The sequence below is a fragment of the Pteronotus mesoamericanus genome, unplaced genomic scaffold, assembly GCF_021234165.1.
Source record: "Pteronotus mesoamericanus isolate MK-2021 breed Mesoamerican mustached bat unplaced genomic scaffold, CSHL_Meso_final scaffold_36, whole genome shotgun sequence".
NCBI classification, from domain to species: domain Eukaryota; kingdom Metazoa; phylum Chordata; class Mammalia; order Chiroptera; family Mormoopidae; genus Pteronotus; species Pteronotus mesoamericanus.
In genome coordinates, this window is record NW_026555313.1 from 7,996,183 (window position 1) to 8,019,482 (window position 23,300).

The window sequence follows — 23,300 nt, forward strand, 5'->3', positions numbered from 1 at the left end:
TCAGTTGCTTCTTAGCAGCTTCCTGTACTACCTACACCTTTGATTCTATAGAATATTGTGTACTCTTTCATTATAGAATTTTTATTTTTTGCTTCTTTATTGGATATGAAGTCATTGAGGGTAAGGAGATATATCTTACTAATTTATGTATGGTTCACATCATCTTACATGGTAGTTTTGCAACATACTGTAGATGAGTGAACACATGAATAAATAAAAACTTGACATTCTTAGACCTATTATAATTCGTTAAATGTAGATTTTAACTACTTTTAATCATGAAACTCAGACCTAAAATATACCTTACAGATTTTATCTAAATCTTTCTGGAGAAGGTTAAATAAATGAATACAAATTATAAATACTCTTTGAAATTCTTAAGAATATTTTCTATGCTAGAAACATGATTTTCTGAAACTTTATCTTCTTTTTTTTAACTGCATCAGATTATTGGTTTGATATCATGGGTAAGAACTTTTTCTAAAACTTAAAATATTTTCATGGTTAGACAAAATCTGTAGACTTGTGAAACATTTGCTATTGAATGCTAACATAAAGAAAGATCTAAAACCCCAGGTGTGGTTTTGTTAGTAATGCTTAAGATCTTTACTAACCATCTCATTTTGCTGGTAATAACAGACTTACATGATGGTACAGTAAGTGGAACTTCTGGACATCCATGCTGGGTGAAGATCTTAAGTAGTAACATTGAGGGAATTGTGGTGGGAGTCCGTTCTGGGTGCAGGCAAAAAGGGGGTGCATTGTCTAGAGAGAATTTTAAAACAATAATAAAGCTGTTTTAAACTCAGTCATCTCTTTATTATCACCATATCTTGGCAATTTTAACAATGTTGCTGGTAAAATGCTCTTTGTCCCTGGGGCAGGTGGTCCCCATTACCCACCTCATTCTTGGTATGTCACTGAAAAACACATCTTGTCCTTATTAGACATACTGCAGTTCTAGAAGTCTTTGTTTCACTTAGACCTCATGTGTTTTCTCATCCCTATAGCACACAAATGCATTGTAGTTTTCAAATAAAAGTGAAAATTAAAAAATAAATTAGGTCAGTCATTATTATTTAACTCTAATTTACTAGGTAACTGATTATTAGATGACTTAAAATTTACATATATTTACACATATTTAAATTTTTAATTTATGTGTGTGTATATCTGTATAAGATATAGTCTGTCTAGAAAAAGTCCAGCCATTGTTAACATAACGAGAATGATTCACATGGCATTGATGTAACCTGGCAGCCAAGGAGAGTGGATTGGAATGTGCATGGTTGAACAATGACAACTTCACTTACTTCTCAGTGGGTTTGGTAGATGCTATTGAGTGAGCACGTGTACTGTGTGGCTGTCACCAAGTAGAGCAACGAATCTGCATCAGATTTTGCATTAAGCTTGAACATTCCTCCATGGAAATTATTCAGATGATTCAGAAGGCTGCAGGTATGGGCAACTGGTCATTGGCAGCTGCTTCATGACAATGTGCCAGCTCATGCATCACATCTTGTGCAGAGTTTTTTGGAGATACATCACATCACCCAGGTGACTCAGTCCCCTACAGCCTAGATTTGGCATACTGTGACTTCTGGCTTTTCCCTAAACTAAAATCACCTTTGAAAGGGAAGAGGTTTTGGACCATTGATGAGACTCAGGAAAATACGACAGGGCAGCTGATGGCAATTGGGAGAGCTGTGTGAGGTCCCAAGGTGCCTACTTTGAAGGGGACTGAGGCGCCATTGTCCTGTGTACCATGCTTCTTATATTTTGTATCTTCTTCAATAACTGTCTTTTTCATATTATATGGCTGGATAACTTCTGGACGGACCATATATATATTTGTTTCAGAGTTTAATTAGTGAAGGGTATTCTGTAATGTATTTATTAGTTCCTAGGTCATTAGCTCTTAAATTATAATCTATGTAATTTTTTCTTCTAGGACACTTATTTTGTAATATTAACTTACCTACTGCTTTATAAGAATTAATATTTTAAATGTAAGCTATTATATTGCTAAGTAGTTCAGTAATACTTTTGTGATTGGTTCATACTTCTCTTTTTAAGGCTTTTGTTTTATTCAGCCAAAGAATATATAAAGCTAGGCAATAACTTGATTGTCTCTAGAGCTCTTGCTTACTATACTGTTAATTTCCATTGTTTGTTGCTGTGTAGTATATAGGAGTATATGTTACTGTGGTTAAATTTAATTGCTTAATATTAATTATTGATCACTCTAAAACTTACTAATGTGGCCCCTGATGCAACTGAAAACTGTACCTTTAATTCTTCATGGTTGCATATTTATATTCCCCAAGCCTAAGAGAAAAACTAACTAGTAATTGATTCATAACTTTTATGGAGTTATTTCCACTTAATAAAAACTTATAATTTTTTTTTGACCTAGAGTCGAGTATGCCCATTTCTTATAGACCCTTCTTCCCAAGCTACAGAATGGTTAAAAATGCATTTGAAAGACTCGCGTTTGGAAGTTATTAACCAGCAGGTGTGTATTACTTCTAATTTAGTTACCAACTAGCAATGGCATCTTATGGTGAAAAGAACTCTGTGTCTACAATTAGAAAACATAGATTCAAAGCTTAGTTCTATAATTTATGTGGTCTGTGATTTGGGGAGAGAAATGTAACTCTCTTAGCCTCAGTTTCCTAATTTGTAAAAAAGAATAAGAATATTTGTTTGAGCCCTAGCCAGGTAGCTCAGCTGGTTAGAATGTTGTCCCAATTATACCAAGGTTGCGAATTCTATCCTCTTTCAAGGCATGTACAGTAATCAACCAGTGACTACATAAATAAGTGGAACAACAATCAATGTTTCTCTCTCAAAATCAACTTAAAAAAGAATATTTGTTAGATTCTTTTTAAGTGCAGGGCATTGATGTAAGTCCTGAGAATTTAACGGTGAGTGAAATAGTCACAGTTCTGCCCTCATGGAAATGACAGTCTAATAGATTAGAAAGACAATTAATAAGCATTTATACTAAATTATGATTAAGGTCATAAATATATGATCTTATAGGAAAAAGAGTTACTAATTTATTTTAGCTTGGAGAACTGCACTTTTAGTATACTCGTAGCTTCAATGTCTCAAAATTTCCTGTGTCTGTAACTCACCAAGGATACCTTTGATGTGCCCTAAGAGTCAACATAGTGTCACTGAAATTTAGTCATATTCCTTTTGGGTTGTGACTTCTCACGGTCATATTTACCTTGCAAAGGAAATTTTTTTGGCCAGGTTTTTTTTTTTCTTTTGAGGAAGTCCTAGTATATGATTAATTTTCATAGATTTCCTTCCAGTGATTGAAAAATTATCTCTTTAAAGCATACTTCACTTATTAGATGGGGATATTTACCTCATTTATATGTTAAGAATAATTGTAAATTAGATAATATACATAGTACTTTAATGTCACTTATGGTTTGCAGTAGGAAAGCTTAATTGTTATTATTTCAGATATTTAATTTACTTTAACCACAGTTGGACGCCTGGAGTGATATGCAAAACTACTCTGTTCCTGGCCAGAAAGCCTCAGAATTCTTACATGATTATAGAATTTTTGTCTATAGGTTCTTTTCACCATGCTTAGGCCTACTACACATAAGTTTACTAGAATTTATTATCTTGCCGTTTTTTTTTTCCATCTGGTGTTTGATTTTGAAAATATCCAAAGTAGTTCTTCTTATTTTTAAATCCTCACCTAAAGCTATGTTCACCAAGTTTTAGAGAGAGAGGAATATCAATGTGAGAGAGAAACATCAATCGGTTGTCTCCCAAACATGCCTCAATCTGGGACCAGACCCACAACCTTTTGATGTACGGCATGATGCTCCAACCAACTGAGCCACAGGACCAGCCAGGGGCAAAGTAGTTCTTACAAAGAAAGAATTAGATGAGTAACTTATTGCATACAGAATTTGAAAAATTGTTTCCTTTAATTCTTCTGTATCAATTTGAAACTATAATGGAAGACTGAAAAAAATTTTATTATTGTAAAAATCCTTATTATCTCTGTTTAAATTATTTGTGAAATTATTTATTTGATAATTTATTCAACAAAAATGACTCATTGCCAAGTACTTAAAATAAGAAAAGCAATAGTAAATAATTTGAATTGTTAACATACCTATTAAATTTTAAAATACAGCATTCTTGTTATATTTTTATTCATTATTTTTTGTAGAGATTTTTATCAGTCTTAAGGAAATAAAGGATTTAATATATACTCTTTTTATTCTCTTAGGATAGTAACTTTATCACAGCTCTTGAGTTGGCAGTACGTTTTGGGAAAACCCTTATTATACAAGAGATGGATGGCGTAGAACCTGTTCTTTATCCATTATTGAGACGAGATCTGGTTGCTCAAGGTAAATATATGATAGTTTCCATACAGTAATTACTTTTAAAATTTTCAAAGTAATCAACTAAATAACTAACTGAGTTTATTTTGACTTGCCACTGACTCTGAGGAAATATTAGAAACGTTTTTGGGAGGGTGACAGAAATGTCATCAGAATCTAATAGTAACAGCAAGTAAACAAATTCTTAATATGCCTTTATTGAAGAGTCAATGTGTAGCAGTCTCCAAGGCTTCCCAGGTCCAGTGTTTTATTAAGAAGACTCACAGGACCCAGCATAGTTAAATTCATAGCTGAAATTTATTTCAGGGAAAGGATGCGAAACAGTCAGCGAGGAGAAATGCACATTGTATGAAATCAGGAGTTGAGAATACAGGTGCAGGCTTCCAAGAGTCTTTTTCCATTGGAGTCACATAGGAGGTGCTTAATTTCCCCAGCACTGAGTTGTGAAAGTGCTTTTGAAATATTGTCTACCAAGGAAATTTATTACAGACCCAGTGCCCAGAGTTTTCATTGGAGGCTGGTTATGTAAGCATTCTTTCTGGCATGTGACAAAATTCCAGAATTCCCAAAGGAAAGCAGGTATTCATCATAAACCACATTTCTTATGCAAACAGTTTAAGCACAGTGAGTCACTCCTGGGATTGGTGAGAATCCTCCCCAAATCCAAATTCTCAGATTCTGGTTATGGGCCTATTTTGCAAGCAGGCCTTTCTAAGATTAGCAGTCTCACAACTGCAAATGCTTTGTTACCCTCTTTTTCTATACGGGTACGTAACCCATACATTGTTGATTAGAAAGTAATGGAAAGTGCGTTACGCAAAATGTATACACATAATTACATGTGCGTGTCATGCAAAGTGTATATGTATGCACACAAAGATGTGTACTTATACATATATACATAGACATACTTACGCCACACACATTGGTAGTGCTACCAGTTTAAATAGAAAATCGGAGAAAATGGAGCAAAGCAAAGAAATAGCAAAGCATGCACTGTTTGTTGATCACCTTTTACCCCACAAATCATTATTTTGGCCTGGCAATGGTTGGTAATGTTGTGGATAGAACTCTAGTAGTGGGACTTTTGCTTTTGTAACATGGAATAACCTTCCAAAGTTGTCTCATCTCAGTCTGTTGTTTTTTTTTTAATGATTTTAATATTTTTATTGTTCAATTACAGTCATCCCCCTTTTTCCCCTATTACACTTCCCTGCCCTGCCCGCTCACATTTAGTCCTCCCGCCATTTTCCTTGTCCATGGGCCCTTTATACACCTTCCTTACTTGACCCTTTTCCTTCTTTCCTGTTACCACGCTCTACCACTGTGGTCACTGCCAGTTTGTTCTTTATTTGCATGTATTTGGTTCTATTTTGCTTGCTTGTTTGTTTTGTTGATTAGGTTCCATTTATAGGTAAGATCATATGGTATTTGTCTTTCACCCCCTGGATTATTTCACTTAGCATAATACTCTCCAGTTCCATCCATGCTGTCATGAAGGGTAGGAGGTCCTTCTTTCTTTCTGGTGTGTAGTATTCCATAAGTGTACCACAGATTTTTGATCCACATATTTACTGATGGGCACTTAGGCTGTTTCCAGCACTTGGTGATTGTAAATAATGCTGCTGTGAATATTGGGGAACATAGATTCTTTTAAATTGGTGTTACAGGATTCTTAGGGTATATTCCTAGCAGTGGAATTGCTGGGTCAAAATGCAGTCCATTTTTAGCTTTTTGAGGAAATTCCAAACTCTTTTCCACAGTGGCTGCACCAGCTTGCATTCCTATCAACAGTGTACTAGGATACCCTTTTCTCTACAACCTCACCAGCACTTGTTGTTTGTTGATTTGTTTATGATGGCCATTCTGACTGGTGGGAAGTGGTATCTCATTGTGGAGTTAATTTGCATCTCTCTGATGGCTAGTGATGCTGAGCATCCTTTCATATGTCTCTGGGCCCTGTGTATGTCTTCCTTGGAGAAGTGTCTGTTCAGGTCTTTAGCCCATTTTTTAATTGGATTGTCTGTCTTCCTGGTATGGAGACGTGTGAGTTCTTTATTTATACATTTTGGAGATGAAACCCTTGTCTGACGTATCATTTGCAAGTATGTTTTGCCATACGGTTGGTTCTCTTTTCATTTTGCTGATATTTTCTTTAGCAGTGTAGGAGCTATTTAATTTGATTTAGTCCCATTTGTGTATTCTTCCTTCATATCCGTGCTCTAGGGGACATATCAGTGAAAATATTGCTGCATGGAATATCTACGATTTTCCTGCTCATGTTCTCCTCTAGGACTTTTATGATGTCGTATCTTATATTTAAGTCTTTTATCCATCTTGAGTTTATTTTTGTATATGGTGTAATTTGGTGGTTGAATTTTATTTTTTTGCATGTAGCTGTCCAGATCTCACAACACCATTTGTTGAAGAGGCTGTTCTTACTCCATTTTATTTTCCTGTCCTCTTTGTCGAATATTAATTGACCATAAAGACATGGGTTTATTTCTGGGATCACTGTTCTTTTCCATTGATCTACATGTCTCTTCTTATCCCAGTACCAGACTTTTTTGATTACAGTGGCCTCATAATATAGTTTGAGAACAGGTATTGTGATGTTACCTACTTTGTTCTCCTTTCTCAAAATTGCTGAGGCTGTTCGGGGTTGTTTATGGTTACATATACATTTTTGAAATATTATATATCTTGAAATATGTCATTGGTATTTTAATAGGAACAGCATTGAGTCTATAAACTGCTTTGGGTAGTATGGACGTTTTGATGATGTTAATTCTTCCAACCGATGAACACAGTATATGCTTCCATTTATTTGTGTCTTCCTTCAGGGTTGGAAAGTTTTCTGAGTATAGGTTTTTTACCTTGTTGGTTAATAAGTATATTCCTAGGTAACTTATTTTCCTTGTTGCTATAGTAAATGGGATTTTCCCCTAATTTCGTTTCTGATATTTCATTGTTGGTGTACAAAAATGCCTTTGATTTCTGAATATTGACTTCATATCCCTCTCTTTTGCCAAATTCACACATTAGAAGGAGTAGTTTTTTCATGGAGTCTGTAGGATTTTCTTTGTACACTCTCATGTCATCTGCAAACAATGAGAGTTTTCCTCCTTTCCAATTTGGATGCCTTTTATTTCTTTTTCCTGTCTGATCACTGTGGCTAGAACTCTCAATACTGTATTGAATAGAGGTAGTGAAAGCGGACACCATTGTCCTGTTCCTGATCTTCGGAGGAAAGCTTTTAGTTTTTGCCCATTGAGTATGATGCTGGCTGTAAGTTTTTCATATATGGCCTTTATTATGTTGATATGCTCCCTTTACTCCCACTTTACTGAGTGTTCTTATCATAAATGGGTGCTGTGCCTAATCGAATGCTTTTTCCACATCTATTGATATGATCTTGTGATTTTTGTCTTTCCTTTTGTTTATGTGATGCGTTAACGTTTATTGATTTGCAAATATTGAACCATCCTTGCAACCTTGGAATGAATCCCACTTAGTCATGGTGGATGATCTTTTTAAAGTATTGCTGGATGTGGTTTGCAATATTTTGTTGATGATTTTAGCACCTGTGTTCATCAGCGATATTGGCCTGTAGTTTTCTTTCTTTCTTCTGTCTTGATCTGGTTTTGGGATTAGGATGATGCAGGCCTCATAAAAAGAGTTTAGGAGTTTTCCCTCCTCTTGGATTTTTTGGAATATCCTCAGAAGGGCAGGGGTTAGCTCTTTCTTAAATGTATTGTAAGATTCTCCTGTGAAACCATCTGGCCCAGGGCTTTTGTGTGCTGGGAGTTTGTTGATTACTGCTTCAATTTCACCTGCTGTTACTGGTGTGTTCAGGCTTTCTGCTTCTTCTTGATTCAATTTTGGAAGATTATTTGTTTGTAGAAATTTGTCCATTTCACCCAGGCTTTCAAATTCCTTGGCATATAGTTGTTTGTAGGAATTTCTTAACAATCCTTTGTATTTCTGTGGTATCAGTTGTAATTTCTCCACTTTCATTCCTGATTTTATTTATTTGGGTCCTGTCTCTTTTTTTCTTGATAAGTCTTGTTAAAGTCTTGTCAATTTTGTTAATCTTTACAGGAAAGCAGCTTCTGGATTTATTGATCCTTTGAATTATTCTTTTAGTCTTTATGTCATTGAATTCTGCTCTGATCTTCATTATTTCCTTCCTTTTAGTTGCTCTGGGCTTTGTTGTTGTTCCTCCACTTCTTGTAGATTAGGTTGTTTATATGAAATGTTTCCTTCTTTAGGTAGGCCTGTATTGCTATGAACTTCCCTCTCAGGACTGCCTTTGCTGTGTCCCATAGGTTTTGGACTGTTGTGTGTTCATTTTCATTTGTTTCCAGAAACTTTTTGATTTCTTTCTTGATCTCATTATTAACCAATTCATTGTTTAATAGCATGCTGTTCAGTCTCTATGAATTTTACTGTTTTTGAATTTTATCCTTAAGGTTGGTTTTTAGTTTCAAGCCCTTGTGGTCTGAGAAAATGCTTGATAGATTTCAATTTTCTTGAATTTGTACAGGCTTGTTTTGTGTCATATCTTGTGGTTTATCTTTGAAAATGTTCCATGTGCATTTGAAAAGACTATGTATTTTTCTTCTTTGAGGTGAAAGGTTCTCTATATGTTAATGAAGTCCGTTTGATGTAGTACATCTTTCAGTGGCACAATATTCTTGTTGATACTTTGTTTGAAAGATCTATCCATTTTTGTCAGTGGCATGTTGAAATCCCCTACTGTAATTGTGTTGCTGTCTATAGCTGTTTTGGAGTCCTCCAAGATTTTCCTTACATATTTGGACACCCCTATACTGGGTGCATATATATTTACAATGTTGATGCCTTCTTGATGAATTCTCTTCTTGTATTATCAAGTGTCCTTCTGAGTCTTTTTTATGGCCTTTGGTTTGAAAACTATTTTGTCTGATACAAGTATTGCAACTCCACCTTTTTTTGCCCTGTCCATTTGCTTGGTTTATTTTCTTCCAATCCTTCACTTTCATACTGTGTTGGTCTTTTGTTCTCAGGTAGGTCTCTCATGTTTTCTTATCCATTCAGCTACCCTATGTCTTTTCATTGGAGCATTTAATCCATTTACAATTAAGGTTATTATTGATAGGCACTTACTCATTGCCATTTTCCGCCTTTGTACCTGTGTTCCTCTCTCTCTCTCTGTTTCTTCATCTTCTTAAAGCAGACCCTTTAGCATATCTTGTAGTGCTAGTTTGGTGGAGGTGTATTCTTTTAGCCCTCTTTTGTCTGGGGAAACTCCTTATTTCACTTTCCATTTTAAATGAGAGCCTTGCTGGGTAGAGTAGTCTTGGTTGGCAGGCCTTTGCTTTTCATTACTTGGAATATTTCTTGCCATTCCCTTCTGGCTTGTAGTGTTTCTGTTGAGCAATCAGCTGCTTACTGGAGCTCCCTTTTTTGTTACTATCTGTTTTTCCCTTGCTGCCTTTAAAATTCTCTCTTTGTTTAGAATTTTGCCATTTTAATTATGATATGTCTTAGAGTGGGTCTTTTCAGGTTCATCTCAATTTTGGACCTTCTGTGCTTCCTGGACTTGTGTGACTTTTTCTCTCCTCAAACTAGGGAAGTTTTCCATCATTACTTTTTCAAACAGGTTTTCTATCCCTTGCTCCTCTTTTCTTTCTGGTATTCCTATGATACAGATATGATGTTTCTCGTTGTCCTGTGGCTCCCTTAACCCCTCTTCTTTCTTTTTTAGTTGTTTTTCCTTTTCTTGCTCTGTCTGGGAATTTTTTTCTAGGTTGTCCTCCAGCTTGTTGATTTGATCCTTTTCTTCTGCTAGCCTGCTTTTAATTCCTTCTACTGTGTTCTTCAATTGAGAAATTGTATTCATTTATTAGTGGCTCTTATTGATAGTTTCTATATCCTTTTTCATGTGGATATAGTTTGCAGTGAGTTTCTTGTAGCTTCTCTGTAGTTCTTAGTAATTCTCACTGAGCTCATTGAGCTTCCTGAAAACCACTGTTTTGAACTCAATGTTTACTTGCCTCTATTTCATTTAGCACCCTTTATGGGAATTCCTTCTTTTCTTTTGATTGGGCGTTATTTCCTTGTCTCCCCATTTTAGGAGAGACTCTTCTTGTTTGCTTCTGCTTCTTAAATTGATCTGCTTTGACTCCTTGTCTTTGTGTTTTGAACTGCTATGAGACCTGTGGGATTCAGTGGTGCAGGCACCTTGATCTCCTGAACTTGATGCTTTTGGGATGCCCTTTCTGCCGTTTATGTTGGCTTTCTGAAAAAAATTGGGTTTTAATTGCTGTTGGGTGGTTCTTTGGTGGGTTGTTTCCTCCAGCTGGTTGACTGAGGGTCTCTTAACACAACAAGTCTTGTGTGCTGTTGTGCTGGTACTGTCAGAACAAAAGCACACAGTCCAGGAAACAAACCCATACCCACAACAATCACTCCCACCCGCAAATGGACCAGTATTAATAAGGGTGTACAGAGTTTAAGACTATTATAAGAAAAGAGAAGCGAATATGAGATGACCTACTGAAAGAAAAATGATTTGAGAGGGTTGAGGGAAGCACACTACCAAGAGTAGGGAATCGGAGCAATATGAAGAGAGAAAGTAAAATGTACATTGTAAGAAAGGGAATGAAGAAGGTGAAATGGAGTAAGAGTGGGGAAGAGTGTAGTGTTACATTTAAACAGAAAATTTAAAAAAAATAGAGTGAGAGAGAAAGAAAAAGGAAAAAAGTAAATAAAAAATTTAAAAAATAGGAAGCAAATTGGAGAAAAGATCCACCACAGCACCATCAACAGCAAATGAGCTAAGATTAATATAGGTGGGATGGGAATAAGAGGAAAAAATAAAGAAAAGCTTAAGGGATATGTAGAGGAAAGGGAAGTGATTTTGAGATGATAGGTGGAGAGGGAATACTAAGAGTGAGGAACAAAAACCAGGCTAAGAAAGGGAAAAATTAAAATTTGAGCTAAAAAAAGAAAGGGCAGGATTAAAAAAAAGTGTGTGTGTGTGTGTGTGTGTGTGTGTGTGTGTGTGTGTAAATGAAAAGAAAAACAAGCTTGGACAAGAAAAAGTTAAAACTTGAGATGAACAAAAGAACAGGTGGGATGAAGGCAGAACGAGGTAGAAGAGGGGATGGTAAAATCTGAGATTTGAAATACAAGCATAGTGAAGATCTAGAGATGAAATTGCAAAAATGCAGCAACCACTGCCCCATCCACAACCAGTGAGCAACGATTGCTAAAGAGAGGGAGAATGCGTATACTGGAAGAGCGGGAAAAAAATGTGAGATGACCATTGACAGGAAAATTGGTTTTGAGAGTGTGGGTGGGGTTGCGCGGTGGGGAGAGAAGTAGTAAGAGTGCAGAATGGAAACAAGTTGTAGCAAGAGGAAAAACAAAATTCGAAACTAAAACAATACGAGGAAAGAAGAACATAAAATGGGGTAAAAGAAGGGAGGAGCAAAACATAAGAATTACGTAAACTATAATGTAAAATCTAGTGGCTTATTACGCATAAACTTGAAGGACAAGAAATGAATGTTAAAAAACTATGCAGGAAAGGAATATTACAAATCATGGAGGAGGCCATGGTGGAATTTGTTTTGGTAGCTTCTAGTATTTACCACTGCTTTTTCTTTCTGGACCCTCCTCTGGTGATGTGAGGTGATGCCCCAGTCTTGCCATAGGCAGCCTGTTCAAGACCACCACGGATCTCCTCTCTGTGGCTGACGCCTTCAGTTGTTAATCTAGCCACTGCAATCAGCAGTCTGGATAAGGGTTTATCAGTTTTACTGAGCTCTTTAAAATACCAACTCTTAACTTTGTTGATTTTTTCTCAATTGTATTATTTTATTTTTACATATATATATATATCTCATTTTAATTTGATAGAATATTTTTATTAGCAATCATGAAAAACATTGCTTACATTTGAAACAGTATATTCATTAATCTTTTAAAATTATAGTTGACATACATATTGTATTAGTTTCAGGTGGACAACAGTGATTTGACATCTGTGTACCTTACATCTGTGATCATGATAAGTTTTCTAACCTTTCATCATTGTATGAAATATAACTATATCTTTGACTTACATTGCCTATGCTGTACCGTACATTCCTCTGACTATTGTATTTTTAAACTGATTTTTACTCTTTATTATTTCATTCCTATTATTTTACTTAGATTTTTTTAATCTTTTTTTTAATACTCTTGAAGTAGAAATTAGAAGTTTTGGTATTCAAAAAATAGTGGAATTCAAGTTTTTCTTTTTCTTAATATATGCCTTTATATTTATAAATTTCCCTCTAGGTTTTTCTTTAGCTTTATATCACAATTTTTGATTTCTACTTTGATTTATAAATTACTTAGCAATATTTGGTGGTGTTTAATTTCCAAGGAGTTCAAGGTTTTCTAATTACCTTTTTTGTAATTGATTTTTTAGCGTAACTCCATTGTGGTCAGAACTTTTTCTGAAGTGTTCAGATTTTTTTGAATTCCGTTGATGCTGTCTTTATGATATGACATTGGTTAATTTTCATATATGTTCCACATACAATTGAAAATCTTGTGAATTTTGCTAAAGGTTATTTTAATTTTCTCTAAAGTCAGTTAAGACATTTCTTAATTGTATTGTTATCTTCCATGTTTTTACTGTTTTGTTTAATTTCTTTTCCTATTATGTATTCAGAGAATATCCTAAAGTCCCTATGATTTTTTAATTTGTTCATTTTGCTTTTAGTTCTGTCAATTTTTGCTTTAAATATTTTGGAGCTATGTTTTTAGATGCATACATATTTGGAAATATTATATCTTCCTGTTTTATTTCCTATAGCATTATTAAATGTCCTTATTTATTTCTAAAAATTTCTGTAATTTTTCAGTCTGATATTAGGACTGTTTCAATAGGTTTTGGGAGCTAGTGTGTGCATGGTAATTCTTTTCCATGCTTTTACTTTCACATTTTTGTTGGTCTTATAACATGTGCCTTTTATCAGTGGTAAATCATTTGGTTTTACATTTTTATTTACCATGCAGTCTTTATATAAGTTAACTGTATTAACTGTATTAGTTAACTACATTAACTATATATAAAGTTGAAATATAAATTTTATATATAATTATATATTAACTATATAACTATATATGTAAAGTTAATACAGTTAACTAATGTGCAGTAGTAGAGTTTTCTAATAAACCTGATTTTTGGATCAATTTTTATGATTTCTTAATGGTTACTCTACATATAACAATACGCACCTTTGACTTACTATTTTAATACAAATATATACTTTGCCACCTTTCCAGTATTGCACTTTAACTCCACAATACCCTCTGCCTGCTTTTGCATTTTTGTTGTGATACACTGTCATGCTCCGCGTGTTATAATTACGTTTAACATCTATATTGATACATATGTACCCTTTCTAGTGTTCTTAAATTCTCCTATCATTTCTTTCATTTATCTTCTCATTTCCATCTGGGTTATCCATTTTTTTTTTTTCTGTCAGAACAACTTACTTGAATAGTTTATCATTTAATGAAGGGCCAGTGGGCACAAACTTCTTTCACTTTTGAAGGATTTTTCTTTGTCATGGATTCTGGGTTAATAGTTATTTTATTTAGCACTTGAAAGTTTTTATTCCATCATCTTCTAGCTTATGTCATTACTGTTGAGAAATAACCTGCTTGTTTTATTGTTGCTTCTCTGTGGGTGATGTGTCATTTTTCTCTAGATGCCGTAAAGTGTTTCTTTGTTACTAACTTTTAGTGGTTTGACCCCTATGTCATGAGGGTTGGGTTTCTTTGCATTTATTTTGCATAAGCTTTCTTGAATAATCCCAGTTATTGTAGAGGTATTACATTGGGCTTTACATTTTGTATTTCTCTGATAATAATTAAAATTCAATACTATTTTGATTTTGTTTTATGGGGCATTAGTATTTCTTCCATCACAAAGTGCTTTTAAAATTATTTTTACGTTGACATAAAGTTTTTAAGTAAAATTTTACAATTTATTCTGGTGCTCTCAAAAATTTCTTACAGTGTTTTTCTTAACCTTTGAAAATGATCTTTGAAGATATGTATTTTGTACTTAAAAATCAATTATTTGTTTTCAGTTCAAAGTCATAAGTTATGGATATCGTGGATTAATTTCTCTCTATATTTTATAGTAAATATCTGTTTTTTTATTTTAAAATGTACTCCTTTATAAGGCAGAACTTTGTTTTTCTTAGTTTAACTTCTTGTCATGAATTACCCATGTATGGCAGTCTGAATAAATGCTAATTGATGTGATTAATGGTAACTTTGTAATTACTTGTATGTTGATAATCCTGGGTTTTTACCAGTTAAGTCTGTCTCCTAGTATTACATCTTCAGTCTCGTTTAATAAATACTTTTTAACTGGTGAATTTAGAAATATAGAATAATATATAATTGAGTTTTCATTTTTTTGTAATCTGTAATTTGTATTATTTTAGAAAAATTTGGAATATAAAACATACAGTTAACATTAAAACCATATTGAATATAAGTATAGATACTCTTTTGATGCTTCAGTATTCCACGGTCATCTTAATGAGTATTACTTAAAATTGCATGTGAAGTGCCAGTTAATTAAGCATTTTGGTTAATAGAACCTTGAATAGCCTAACTGCTGCTATCTTTTGGACTCTATTGAAAAACCTATCATATTAACTACATTTAGAAATACTAGATTATATTTTTAATTTATAGCAAAATACAGAATATTCTGGCAACTAATTATGTCATTTTGAAAAATAGGACCACGTTATGTGGTACAAATAGGTGAAAAAATGATTGACTACAATGAAGAATTTCGCCTTTTTTTGTCAACGAGAAACCCAAATCCCTTTATTCCACCGGATGCAGCTTCCATCGTTACTGAGGTTAACTTTACTACAACAAGAAGTGGATTACGAGGACAGGTATACATCTATCATTATTTACTCTAGAACTCTTTTTTAGTTTTGTATACTCTTTAGATATTTTGACTGGGAAGCAATTTTGTTTAAACTGATTAGCATTTAATATTTTGAAAATATACTTTCAAGTTAACATAAATCATCTGGGTTTATTTCATATATCATTTGTGCTAGACTTGTACGTTTGCTGCTAATGGCAAATTGCTGATTCTTTCAGTATAACTTTAATTTTAAGTCTTTTTCTGTCATGTATGGTAAAATATGAAAAATGGAAGGATCATAGAGGTTAAGATCAGTTACTTTTTTTAATTATAAAAAATTAAGTTTAAATGTGAAAATTGCATGTAATGATATGTTAAGGTAGTTGAGTATCCTTGATTCCTACTCAACTTTATTCTTTTCTACCAGAACATAAGCCTTTTTGAATTCCCTTTATCTGTGTATGGTTCATTACTGTATGAATTTCAAAGTAAATTTTAATGTCTAGACATTTCCTTACTCATTTTTTTCTTTAAAGGTATACTTATTGGCTTTTTGAATATCATCCTTTTTCTTATTCATCTAACAAGAGTAGATTTTTCCTCCTTTGAGTTATATGATAGCATGTGTATTTGCTATACTTTTTACTTTATTATAATTTTAAAAACTTTTAAAATATTTTTCTTATATATAGCTGACTATATTTTTATGAACATTATCTTTTACTTGGTATTTCTTATAAATAAAACAATAGAAAAATTATTCAAAAGTGTGGCAGAATTAATTGATAAAATTGCTTCTCTTTGTAATCCTCACCTGAGGATATGTTTATTGATTTTACAGAGAGAGTAAGGGAGGAGGGTAAAAAGAGAAAGAGCAAAATACTGGTTCAAGAAGATCGGGTGCTTCTGTACATGCCCTAGGGGAGAGGGGGAGAAAGAGAGAGAAAAAGAAGGAGAGAAGAGAGAGAGAGAAACTTCAGTACAAGAGATTATCAATTAGTTGCCTCTTATATGTGCCCAGACCATTGAACTTGCAACATTTTGGTGTATGGGATTATGTTCCAACCAACTGATCTACCCTACCCGGTCAGAGTCAAAATTTCTTCCTTTATCTAAAAGCTCTCCATAGTAATTGTTGAAAGTGGCTATTTAGATCTTTAACAAAAACTAAGGGAAGACGCTTATACAGCAGATTTTGAATTATACATTTTATAATATGCCAGTGTCATTCCCTAAATAGAAGTTTCAAAATTAAGAATTTGACACAGCAGTTTTTAGAAATAGCTTTATTAAGATTTAATTCACATACCATACAAAGTGTAAAGACCCATATAAAGTGTACAGTTCATTGATTTTTTTTTTTTTTTTTTTTTTAGTGTAATGCTTTTTCTTAGGGTAACTTAACACTTTGAAGGACATAAAGTTTTGCAAAGTGGCTAAGCCATTTTACTTTCTTACCAACAATGTATGAGTGTTCCACTTTCTCCACATTCTTGCCAACAATTATTATTTGTCTTTTTAATTGTAGCCATACTAAGGGGTGTGAAGTGATATCCCACTGTTATTTTCATGATATCATATTTTAAGTAAGATAGCTCTTATTCCTTTATGTGAATACTTAACCATTAAAAAATACTAGCTTCTGTAGTTTTTATGTATATAATCTTATTTTAGAACTAAATATTCTATGTTGATATGTTAAATAATGCACCTTCTTATACCTGTCCTATAAATTTTAACACTTTGTCAATCAGTTTATTTTTTCTCAGAAATAATTGTGAAGGTGTCCCATATATTAAATGAGAAAAACTCAAAGAAATATGATAATACTTGTAGTATTTGGTCAAACATGAGGCCTGTGTATAGGAAGTTTTTCTTTTGTTTTCTTTCAACTTTATCATTAGAATAACTGTGACTGTAAATTTTTATTTAAGCTTTTGGCTTTAACTATTCAGCATGAAAAACCTGATTTAGAGGAACAGAAAACAAAACTATTACAACAGGAAGAAGACAAGAAAATACAGTTAGCCAAGCTTGAGGAATCCCTTTTAGAGGTAAAATTTAGTTATTCGGGACATGTTTTGTGTTATATTTTATTCTTTAATAAATATAAGAAAGTATTGTGTTCTTAAAAATTAATAGTACCTTCAGCATATTTTGGTTGTGTCAAAGATTTATCAATGTATATCTTAAAATCAAAATTCAAACAAAAAACTAGATATCTTGGAATACAAGATTTTAGGAAATAATGTTTAAGACAAGCAATTTTTAAACAAATACTGTCATTATACTGGATTATTTCACTAATTAATTATCAGTTTATATGGTCAGAATTTCAAAGAGGCTTTAAAAGGTAGCAGGAAATTATCATTTAACTAGTAACTTTCAGTAATTTTTTTATTAGAATGATAAAATTGATATACGTGCACTGCTTTGATGATATAGTATAAAGATTTTCTATATCATTCTTATGAGCAGTAAAATGTTGAAATTCTTTTACAATAACATAAGTTATAAACATCATTAAGTTAATCGTAGTTAACATGAATTTTTTTAATTGACTAATATATATAATAATGTTAACATTACTTTGTTAATTTTTCTACAGACACTTGCCACATCCCAAGGCAATATTTTGGAAAATAAGGATTTGATTGAATCTTTGAATCAGACAAAAGCAAGCAGTGCACTTATTCAAGAGTCACTTAAAGAATCTTACAAACTCCAAATTTTTCTTGATCAAGTAATTATTTCCTCCTTGTGTTCTTATACATGTTGTCCTTAACTTTCATATTGATGTTGTACAATAAGGAATGTGCAATAAGGAATACAGAGGAGCAGTGATTGCCAAAGAAGAAAGCTGTTGAAAAAAACTGTAGCCTTGGGTCTGGTTGTTATTAAAGGGAGGGTGATGAGATCTTGGGGGCCTGGAGGATAAGGACTGATGATCATTATTCCCGGTTGGGTTCTACTATTTCAGGTACAATGTTTTTATTGTATTTTTTTTCCATTACCATTTAGTCCCCTTATACCATGGCCATCCCCCGTAATGACCACACTGTTGCCCATGTCCATGAATCCTTTTTCCTTTTTGCTCAGTCCCTCCATGCCCTAAGCACCGCCTCCACTAGCTGTTGTCTTCTCTCCACCTATTAGTCTGTTTTGCTTGTTAGTTCATTTTGTTGATTAGATTCTACGTATGAGTGAAATTACATAGTATTTGTCTTCCTCTGTCTTATTTCACTTAGCATAGTGTTCTCCAGATCCATTCACACTATAGCAAAGGGTAAAATTATCTTGTTTTTTATAGCTGAGTAGAATTCCAATCTGTAAATGTCCCGTAGTTATTTAATCCACTCATTTACCGATAGGCATTTTGGCTGCTTCCATATCTTGGCAATTGTAAATAATGCTGCAATGAACACAGGGGTTCTTACGTTCTTTCAAATTAGTGTTTGGGTTCCTTTGGATTTATTCTCAGGAGTGGGACCTCTGGGTTGAAAGGCAGATCCATTTTTAATTTTCTGAGGTATTTTCATACTGTTTTCCACAGTGGTTTCCCCACTCTGCATGCCCACCTAAAGTGCCTTTAAAAGGGTTCCACTTTATCCACATCCACGTCATGATGTGTTGTTTGTTGATTTATTGATGATAGCCATTTTGACAAAGGTGAGATGATATCTCATTGTGGTTTTAATTTTCATTTCTCTGATGATTAGTGACATTGAACATCTTTTCATACGTCTGTCTATTGACCATCTGTATGTCCTGTTAGAAGAAGTGTCTATTCAGGTCCCTTGCCCATTTTTTAATTTTTTTTGTGTGTGTGTTGAGTTTTGTAAGTGCTTTATAAATATTGGATATTAACTCCTTATCAGATGTATTGGCGAGTATGTTCTCCCATTATGTGGGTTATCTTTTTATTTTGTTGATGATTTGCTTTGCTATGTAAGAACTTTCTAGTTTAATGTAGTCTCACTTATGTTTCTTTAATTTCCCTTGCCTGTGGAGATATATCTGATAAAATATTGCTACAAGCAATATCTGAGATTTTGCTGCCTATGTTTTCTTGTAAGATTTTTATGGTTTTGGGTCTAACATTTAAATCTTTGACCTGTTTTGAATTTATTTTTGTATATGGTGTAAAGGTGGTCTAGTTTCATTTTTCTGCATGTATCTGTCAAATTTCCCCAGCACCATTTATTGAATAAACTATCTTTAGCCCATTGTATGTGCTTGCTTCCTCTGTTGAATATTACTTGACTCTATAGGTGTGGGTTTATTTCTGGGTTCTCTCTTCTATTCCATTGACCTATGTGTCTGTTTTTATGCCAGTACTATCCTGTTTTAATTACTGTGGCCTTATAGTAGAGTGTCATATTAGGTATCATGATTCCTCCACCTTCGTTATTCTTTCTCAGGATCACTGTGGCTCTGCAGGTACTTTTGTGGTTCCATATAAATTTTTGAAATATTCTAGTTGTGTGAAACATGTCAATGGACTCTTGATAGGAATTGAATTGAACCTATAAACTGTTTTGGGTAGTAGGGACATTTTAATGATGTTAATTCTTTCTGTCCATGAAGATAGTGTGTGCTTCCATGTATTTGTATCTTCTTCAGTTTCTTTCTTCTGTGTCTTATAATTTCTCTAGTAAAGGTCTTTCATATTCTTGGTTAGGTTTATTCCTAGGTATTTTATTCATTTTGAAGCAGTTGTGAATGGGATTGTTTTCTTAACTTCCCATTCTGTTAGTTCGTTATTTGCATATAAAAGTGCAACTGATTTCTGGATATAAATTTTGTATTTGACTAATTTTCTGAATTCATTTATCAGTTCTAGTAGTTTCTTGGTGAATTTTTGGGGTTCTCTATGTACAGTATCATGCCATCTGTAAATAATGACAGTTTTACTTCTTTTGTTCCAATATGGATGCCTCTTGTATCTTCTTCTTGTTTGATTGCTATGGCTAGGATTTCCAGTACTATATTGAATAACAGAGGAGAAAGTGGATATCCCTGTCTTGTTCTCAATCTTAAGGGGAATGCTAGTAGTTTTGCCTGTTGAGTATGATGCTGGTAGTGGGTTTGTCATATATGGCCTTTATTACGTTTGGATATATTCCCTCTATTCCCACTTTGCTGAGAGTTTTTATCATAAGTGGGTGCTGGATTAAATCAAATGCTTTTTCTGTATCTGTTGATATGATCGTGTGATTTTTATCCTTCATTTTTTATTGTGGTGAATCACATTTATTGATTTGCAAATGGTGTACAAAACTTGCATTACCGGAATAAATCCTACTTGATCATGATGTATGATCTTTTTGATGTGTTGCTACATTCATTTGGCTAATATTTTCTTGAGGATACTTGCATCTATGTTTGTCAGGGATATGTTTATCAGGGATAATTTTTGCTTTTTTGTAGTGTCTTTATCTGGTTTTGAAATTTGTTTATGCTGGTCTCATAAAATGAGCTTGGGAGCCTTCCTTCTTGAATTTTTTGGAATAGTTTGAGAGGGAAAGGTGTTAGATCTTCTTGGTAAATGTTTGGTAAAATTTACCTGTGAAGTCATCTGGTCCAGGGCTTTTGTTTGTTGGGAGTTGTTTGGGGGAGATTGTACATTTCTAGGAATTTATCCATTTCATCCAGATTGTCCAGTTAGTTGGCATATACTCTTTCATAATATTTTCTTACAACCCTTTGGTGTAAGAATTTCTTTGGTGTCGGTTGTTATTTCTCCACTTTCATTTCTGATTTTATTTATTGGTTCCTGTCTCTTTTTTTCTTGATGAGTCTGGTTAAATCTTATTTATCTTTTCAAAGAACCAGATGTTGGACTCATTGATATATTGTATAGATTATTTTTTAGACTGTTCCATTTATATCTGCTCTGATCTTTATTATTTCCTTCATTGTAATCACTTTGGGCTTTGTTTGCTGTTCTTTTTCAAGTCCCTTTAAGTGTGAAGTTAGATAATTTATTTGAGCTTTTTCTTGTTTTTTGAGAAGGCCTGTAATCTTTGAAATTCCCTCTTAGGATTGCTTTTCCAGTGTCCAACAGATATCGGATTGTTGCGTCCTCATTTTATTTGCTTCAAGGTATCTTTTGATTTCTTCCTTGATCTTTTTGTTTACCCATTCATTGTTTAATAACATGTTAACATTTAGCTTCCATGTCTTTGGGTATTCTTCAGTGTTCTTGTGATTGATTTCTGGTTTCCTAGTATTGTGGTCAGAGAAGATGCTTGATATGATTTCAGTGTTCTTAAATTATTTGAGACTTCTTCAGTATCCTAACATGCGATCTATCCTTGAAAATGTTCCATGCGCACTTGAAATCTATGTATATTCTGGTGCTTTGGGGTGAAATGCTCTGAAAATATCAATTAAGTCCATTTGATCTACTCTGTCATTTAAGGCCTCTGTCTCCTTGTTGATTTTCTGTCTGAAAGATCTTTCCACTGAAGTCAGTCTGCTGTGAAAATCCCTGACTATGACTCCTGTTTCTGTCGATCTCTCCCTTTATGGCCATCAAGGCTTGCTTCGCATATATAGGTGCTCCTGTGTTTGGTATGTAAATGTTTACTAGGGTTATGTTCTCTTGTTGGATTGCTTCCTTCATTATTATGTAGTTTCCTTCTTTGTCTCTTACTATAGCCTTGGTTTTAAAGTCTATTTTGTTGTGTATAAATACTGTTACCCCAGATATTTTTCCTTACAATTTGCATGAAATATCTTTTTCTATTCCTTTACTTTTTAATCTGTGTGTCTCTTTCAGTCTGAGGTGGGTCTCTTGGAGGCAGCCTATATATGGGTCTTGACACCTTATCTATTCAGCTACCCTATGTCTTTTGGTGGGAGAATTCAAACCATTTACAAATTTAAGGTGATTATTGATAGACACATATTTTGTGTCATTTTATTGTTAGTCTATTTTTTTCTCTTTTTATTTTAAATGATAGCCTTGCTGGGTAAAGTAGCTTTGGTTGTAGGTCCTTGCTTTTCATTACCATGAATATTTCATGCCACTTCCTTCTGGTTTGAAATATTTCTGTTGAGAAATGAGATGCCAATCTAATTTGTGCTCCCTTGTGTATAACTAGCTGCTTTCCTCTTGTGGCCGTTAGTAGTCTCTTCTCGTCTTTAAGCCTTGTTGTTTTCATTATGATGTGTCTGGGTGTAGGCCTCTTTGGGTCCAACTTCTTTGGGATTCTCTGAGCTTTCTGGACTTGTGTGTCTTTCCTTTACCAGATTAGGTATATTTTCAATCATTATTTCTTCAAATAAGCTCTGGGTATCTTGTTCACTCTCTTCTCCTTCTGGTATTCCCATGATGTCAATGTGGTTTATACTTCATGTTGTCTCATAGGCTTCTTCAGCTCTCCTCATTTTTTAAAATTCTTTTTTCTTTTCTGCTTGGGTGTTTTTGCCTACCTTGTCTTCCAAGTCACCGATTCCATCCCTTTCTTCATCTAATCTGCTGTGTATTCCTTCCAGTGTATTATTTATTTCAGATATTGCATTCTTTATTTCTGACTGGTCCTTTTTTATGGTTTCTATGCCTTTTTTCATGCTGTTGAGCATCGCTGTAATCATTACTCTGCACTCTCTATCTGATAAATTGCTTCCCTCTATTTCGTCTAGCTCTTCTTTTGGAGAATTCTCTTATTCTTTCATTTGGTCCCTTTTTCTTTGTTTTCCCATTTTGGCTGCCTCTTTGTGTTTGTTTTACATGTATTAGGTAGACCTGCAAATCTCTGGTGCTGGCCTAAGTCACCTCCTGCCTGTAATTGGCAACTGGTTTGGAACTATCAGCCATCCATAGCTTGTGGCTCCCTCTGCTGGGCCTCTGTGTGTGCAGAAAGTACCAGGCTGTGCACCAATGTCGACTTTTACTAGTACTGGGCCGTGGGGAGGGTCAGATACAGTCTCAGAGCTCCCAGTGATGTGCTTCTGCCTGC

The 23,300-nt window shown here is 33.9% G+C and overlaps 1 protein-coding gene across 1 annotated transcript in view; it reads left to right on the forward strand.

Annotated features, from left to right (window-relative positions):
• Window positions 1–23,300, forward strand: part of DYNC2H1 (dynein cytoplasmic 2 heavy chain 1) — a 315,287-nt gene that overhangs the window by 123,304 nt on the left and 168,683 nt on the right. The window contains exons 64-69 of the mRNA XM_054592495.1: window positions 447–467; window positions 2,417–2,515; window positions 4,268–4,391; window positions 15,192–15,355; window positions 17,268–17,387; window positions 17,942–18,076. Coding sequence (XP_054448470.1) covers window positions 447–467; window positions 2,417–2,515; window positions 4,268–4,391; window positions 15,192–15,355; window positions 17,268–17,387; window positions 17,942–18,076 — 663 coding nt within the window. The remainder of the gene's footprint in view (window positions 1–446; window positions 468–2,416; window positions 2,516–4,267; window positions 4,392–15,191; window positions 15,356–17,267; window positions 17,388–17,941; window positions 18,077–23,300) is intronic.